This window comes from Brachyhypopomus gauderio, chromosome 15 (assembly GCF_052324685.1).
Source record: "Brachyhypopomus gauderio isolate BG-103 chromosome 15, BGAUD_0.2, whole genome shotgun sequence".
Taxonomy (NCBI): Eukaryota; Metazoa; Chordata; class Actinopteri; order Gymnotiformes; family Hypopomidae; genus Brachyhypopomus; species Brachyhypopomus gauderio.
Genome location: NC_135225.1, coordinates 13,890,531 through 13,896,530, shown reverse-complemented (window position 1 = coordinate 13,896,530; position 6,000 = coordinate 13,890,531). Strand labels below are relative to the sequence as shown.

Genomic DNA, 6,000 nt, shown 5'->3' with positions numbered 1-6,000 from the left:
CAGAGCCACGATTATAGCAGTATAAAAGTCTAGTATAACATCCCCATCTAGTGACAGATGGACTGCATGACACTAGATTTGATATCCCAACCTCCAATGCACGTGCAGGGAGAGACGCTTACGTAATGTTGGCTTCACGATTCTTTCATGACGCATAAACAAACGCACAGAAAGTGCAAACTTCTAAATAATTTCTCATAAGCCAACACTGGCAATAAATTCCTATATTAATGCACTTATTATAAAAAACAACACTGCAGCACAATGTTTATATTGCCACTAGAGGGCAATATTAAGTTTGTCGACTCTTGGAACAAGCACTTTTTCTTCGCAGTTGTCAACAGAATACAGGAAAATCATTACATTTTCATGACGTGCTTAATAACGGGTAAGGATTTCCTGAATTGGACATTTTAAACATTTAGACATTACACTAACAAGAGCAGGTTTTGGTCTAATTGCGCTTATACACCTGATGGTCTCATATCTCCATGATGGTGATGCTGTCATAGACGTGGCTGGTGAGCCTCAGAGAGTGAACCTGGCGCGGCGGCTGTAAGACCACCTGCAGGGAGCCTGTCAGCTTACACCCTTTGGAAGGGTCGTAAATATAAACCCCAGCTTATTCTTGTAAATAATTTAGGTAAGCGGGTTCTTCTCTGGATTGCTTCGGTGTCCAGTAAGATTGTGTCAGATTAAATAATGCTTTTGTATGTTTCAACATTTCTGTTGAGAGCTCATGCTTGGAATGTCGTAAAACACAATTCAAACAGCGTTTTTTTCACCTAAACTTTTGTATTATTTATTTACACCAGTGCTTCTACCACTTCAGTGCCTCCTGTTTTTATTATTATATACAGTAATCGATATTGTCGGCATTACTATAATAATAGGCCGCTGTTTTGCATTAGTCTTGTCTGAATAGAGGAACCTTTGCTTGTAGGCTTATGAATATGGCACTGGTAGCGCTCAGAGCACATATTATGTATAACTGGGCTATTTATAAACACACAAATGTTCCTTATTGGATTTGACTGTTTACTGTGGTCTGATATGTAAATCCATGGGTTATATTCATGTTTTTGTTTTTCACAGGAGGTATAGATAGCTGAAAAACACACACACGTTAAAAATAGATCTAATGATTGGCTTGTCACCTCTGAATCAGACTGCCGTGCTGTGAGCCTTGGAAGAAAACAAGTGTGCTTGAGGCACCATGTCTGCTGTCTGCCCACCACAGTCTCCTGCTGTGGCAAAGACCGAGGTAGCAGTGGAGGGATGGTGCCCCCTGCTGGCCGCCACCTTTGCATACTGGGACAACATTCTGGGGCCCCGAGTTCGGCACATCTGGGCCCCAAAAGGTCAGGGCTCACTGCTGCTCAGCGATGGCGAGGTGACCTTCCTGGCGAACCACACGTTGAACGGCGAGATCCTCCGCAGCGCGGAAAGCGGCGCCGTGGACGTGAAGTTCTTCGTCCTGGCGGAGAAGGGCGTGATCATCGTCTCGCTGATCTTCGACGGCGAGCTGAAGGGCGACAAGAACACGTGCGCGCTGTCCATCATCCTGCCCCAGGTGGAGCTGGGCTTCTATCTGCCCCTGCACAGCGTGTGTGTGGAGAGGCTCAAGCACGTCGTGCGGAAGGGACGCATCTGCATGCAGAAGGTTCGTGGCCTTCCTCCTCCGTTCTCGGCTCCCGAGTGGAAAATCAGAATTCAAGGTTTTGTATTCTGATTGGTCTGCTTCTGAACGGACCCGTGTGGGGCTCTGGTCTGTGCTGCAGGGTTACAGTATCATCTCCATGTTGACGTCTGAGATCGTTCCTATAATGGAGCTTCTCTCCTCCATGAAGACACACAGCGTACCAGAGGAAGTTGATGTGAGTCTCACTCACGTTCATGTTCTTTCTCTCTGTGCTTGAGAGATGTTTTCTGTATTTTTCATCTTTTTGTTTGGTGACAGATTAAAGACACGGTACTCAATGATGATGATATTGGAGACAGCTGTCACGAGGACTTCCTGCACAAGTGAGTGCTGAGATCTCAAAAGTGACTAATTGTTGAAAAACTAGAATGTTTCCCAGAATGCCAGAAATATTAATATTTCCAAAAGTGTTCATTGTCAAATATTATATGTACATATATAGGAAATATATTGTGAATATATGTAAAGAATATATGAAAATCTGGTAGTTCTCTCAGTGCATGTGTGTATGTGCTTGTTTGCTGTATTGTAAAAAGAATGAGACTACAGTTCTTTATTTTGTTTTTTGTAGATCCATCAGCTCTCATCTGCAGACCTGTGGCTGCTCCGTGGTTGTTGGCAGCAACCCAGACAAAGTCAACAAGGTCTATTCTCTCCCTCCCTCTCTCTCTCTCTCTCTCGCACACACACACAAACTCACACACTCCTACATGCTCAGTATTGTTACTCTGCTCAGACAAAACTGTGTTTGTGTGTGAAGTGCTGCTAGCTGAGAGGTGTCTGTAAACTGGCCGGATTGTTTTGTGCGGTAGGTCGTCCTCACCCTGTGTCTCTTCCTCACTCCCACTGAGAGGAAGTGCTCACGCCTGTGCCGGGCTGAGGGCTCCTTCAAGTACGACACCGGCCTGTTCGTCCAGGGCCTGCTGAAGGTACCATCACATCTCCAGTCGCGCTCTCCTACACACAGCAGAGGGGCCCAGAACCCTCCTGTCACATGACTAACTCTGAAGATGCGTGACATCTACGCTAATATAAGTATTGGGAAGTCGTTTATAAAACATTCAGCAGTATGACTATAATGGGCAGGAAGGTTAGGAGGTGGATGGCTGTAACGTTTAGGAAGATTGGGGGAAGTCTCTCGGGTTGCTCTCCCGAACAGCTGTGGGTAGTATGTTGTGGGTTAAGTCGTTCATGAGGGTTGGTCCGTGTGAGTGGTCATGTGACTTGTCCCCTCAGGACTCCACCGGGAGCTTTGTGCTGCCCTACCGGCAGGTTCTGTACTCCCCCTACCCGAGCACGCACATCGACGTGGACATCAACACGGTGAAGCAGATGCCCCCGTGCCACGAGCACACGTACCACCAGCGCCGCTACATGCGTGCTGAGCTCAGTGCCCTGTGGAGAGCCGCCAACGAGGACGACATCAGCTCCGACAACCTCATCAACGCCCAGGACTCCTTCACCCCTGACCTGTACGACCCCCACCCCACGAGTCAGCGTCTCGGTTCAGTCCTGCCCTGGCTCCAGACAGGCTGCTATCGCTTTGAAGCCACTGTAATGGGAAGGTGGACTGATGCACACCCACAGGATACACCTAGAGGCCCAGCTCCACTGCTCTTTACACTCTTACTGTGTGACTAATTTCCTCGTATACCTAAAATCCTCCAGTGAGCAGGCCAGTCTGAAAGGCCAAGATCTTGTAGTCTTGTTAAACCATAATGACAGACTCTTGAAAGAAATATATAAAAAGTCATGTATGCATTGCTCTACATCATAATGATTGTACTTTCTGGCTAGGAACATATTTCAGGACGTGATGCACAAAGACATGCTGGTGAAGTCCTTCATAGATGAGGTGAGAGCCTTTGTCTCTTCAGCACGATGCTTTCTGCTGTGCCTGCGTTCACAAATGACACTGAGCATCTGGGCTGCCTCTCGGAGAGATGGGTCTGTGAGAGGTTCTCCTGCTGTGCGCTGAAGGCTTAACACCGAACACATTTCATCAGGCCAGGTATATCTCTGTCTCCCACGTGTGTGTGTGTGTGTGTGTGTGTGTGTGTGTGTGTGTGTGTGTAGGTTTTCCTGTTGAAGCCAGGCCTGTCCTTGAGAAGTGTGTACTTGTCCCATTTCCTCTTGCTGCTGCACAGGAAAGCCCTGACACTGCTCAGATATATTGAAGATGAAACGTATGTACAAATACACAGTCTTACATTCTACAGTCAAAGTCTAGTTCTGGAGGGTCAGAGTTCAACAAAGTTTGGTGAATTCTCTGCCTAGACACCTTCTAAACCTGGCAATTAATTGAAGAGTTGAATCAGGTGTGTTTAAGCAGATCCAAGCCACACTGGACTGTGGCCCTCTCAGACCAGGGTATGACAATGCAGTACTACATTGACTGTTAATATATTATGTAATGTAATATTAGTGTATAATGTATTATGTAAAATGATGTAATATTAGTTTATTATATAACTTTTAGTTAACTCTGATGTGAAATCCTGCAAATGCTACATTACATTTTTCACCACAATGCTACACTATAGTCCACATAATAGCGCGACACTATTTCATGTGCACAGACAAGACATATTATTACAAATATACTGTCCATGCTCATAATCATTGAGTAAACACTCATCTTTAACACCATGGTCACCCACACCCAGATATGACTGGCATTACCATTTAACCACACTGGCCTATGTCATGCAAATTGCTACAATTTTGCCTAGTGACAGAAATGAAAGAAGTGACTCACTGCTTTAACATTTTCAGGGTGAGAAGGTAGTGGCATATTAAGATTTAAATATTTAAGATGTAGATCATATATTCAGAGCCTCCCGAGTAGCTCCGCCCGCTCCTGTTTAACAAGTAGAGTTGAGTTTGGGTCTCAGCACTGCCACAGTCACTAGTGAATATGAGTAGATGTGGGTGCAGGCTGCCAGCTCCCCTCCCACCAGCACACAGTAACACCGCTAGCTGGGGATCTGCCATGCCAACTGAGAACACATAACACTCGTGCGATGTTGCATAACTGAGGCCGTGTTGCCATTGGCCAGGGTTGGACAGAGTGGGACGTGCCTACACGATACTGTACAAATCACAGATGTTGTGTTAATCGTTACAGCCAGAAGGGGAGAAAGCCGTTCAGATCTCTGCGCAACATGAAGACGGACCTGGACTTGACCGTGGAGGGGGATCTGAGCATCGTCATGGCGATGGCGGAGAAGCTGCGTGCGGGCCTTCATTACTTTGTGTTCGGGAAGCCCTTCTTCACCAGTGTGCAGGAGCGCGACCTCCTCATGAACTTCTGACCTTTCACATTGAAATACTTACATAAAACCGTCATCGACCCACAAAGCCTTCCCTGCTGGCCGCATGGCCCTTCAGCCAGATGGGCGGCTCTGTGTGAACTTTGTGTGTGTACAGAGAGTTGGTGAGAATCCCTGCACGACTTGCATGATGTTGTGTCCTCACTCACTAGCATAGTGTTTTATTGGAAGTGTGCAGTGTTTTGTTTTTAAACCCTGTGGGCCTGTGCAGTGTCCTTCACCGTGTCCAGGATGAGCCGATTGACATGATGAGGATTGCGGTGCTGCCAGCCAGTGCCCCCTAAACACACGGCCTTACTTCTTCCTTCCTCTGTACAACGCAAATGGCCTGTTACATTTTGTCACTTTCTGTGGGGCCTCAGAATGAATGAAATAAACATATCTTCAGAAATGTTTCTAGTGCCTATTAAAGACCAGCTCAAAAGTTTAACAAACAAGATCTGTTGCCAACTAGCTTGCAAAGTTTAAAAGCCTTAATGCAGCTGTACCTTGTTCACACACTGCCAACTCCTCAGTAAGGAAAGACGCTATTGTTTGTCCTAAAAGTCGCTAGAAGTCACTAAATGATGTCATAACCTAATTTGCATAATACATTTTTTAAAGCTGTAAAGGAATAACGTTGGGAGAGAAAAAAGTGAGTAAAAAAACACCCTAAATATGTTAGAACTGCAAATGAACATCTGTTGCCTTTGAAATAGGCAGTCACTTCTCAAAAGAACTACATGACTTATAATGTTTGTCAATTACATAAATTGTTTTTTTGCTGTGTTGTTGAATGTTAGTATATGAGTAGCAGGAACTAGTTGGCATAGAAATCAATCTTACAATACAAACAGTATGCCCGTGTATCATCTCCAATACATGGCTTCAGCCAGCCTTTAAATTCAGGATTTGATTCCCACTCTTTCTTGTATTTTTGAGAATAGAGTTTAGACATGATGAGCAATTTAGCTAGATGTTAAGCTT

The 6,000-nt window shown here is 45.4% G+C and overlaps 1 protein-coding gene across 5 annotated transcripts; it reads left to right on the top strand.

Moving 5' to 3' along the window:
- The first annotated feature begins 290 nt into the window (after positions 1-290).
- On the top strand, positions 291-5,429 carry c9orf72 (C9orf72-SMCR8 complex subunit). 5 transcript variants are annotated; one of them, XM_076974989.1, is made up of 11 exons: positions 291-388; positions 513-643; positions 1,169-1,663; positions 1,782-1,877; positions 1,961-2,025; positions 2,274-2,346; positions 2,515-2,631; positions 2,939-3,174; positions 3,500-3,557; positions 3,779-3,888; positions 4,830-5,429. In XM_076974989.1, exons 3-11 carry the CDS (start codon positions 1,217-1,219, stop codon positions 5,014-5,016), a joined length of 1,389 nt encoding a protein of 462 aa, XP_076831104.1. In that variant the 5' UTR covers positions 291-388; positions 513-643; positions 1,169-1,216; the 3' UTR covers positions 5,017-5,429. The 5 variants fall into 5 exon arrangements, with proteins under 5 accessions (XP_076831104.1, XP_076831102.1, XP_076831105.1 ...); XM_076974987.1 differs by having other exon boundaries at positions 1,096-1,663; XM_076974990.1 differs by lacking the exon at positions 513-643 and having other exon boundaries at positions 304-388; positions 1,096-1,663.
- The last annotated feature ends 571 nt before the right edge of the window (positions 5,430-6,000 follow it).

Bases quoted from the DNA above. Each gene is read 5' to 3' on its own strand.
- c9orf72 (XM_076974989.1), top strand. From the start codon at position 1,217: ATGTCTGCTGTCTGCCCACCACAGTCTCCTGCTGTGGCAAAGACCGAG. The intron at 1,664-1,781 runs GTTCGTGGCCTT...TCTGTGCTGCAG, and splicing joins GACGCATCTGCATGCAGAAG to GGTTACAGTATCATCTCCAT. The intron at 2,026-2,273 runs GTGAGTGCTGAG...TGTTTTTTGTAG, and splicing joins CACGAGGACTTCCTGCACAA to ATCCATCAGCTCTCATCTGC.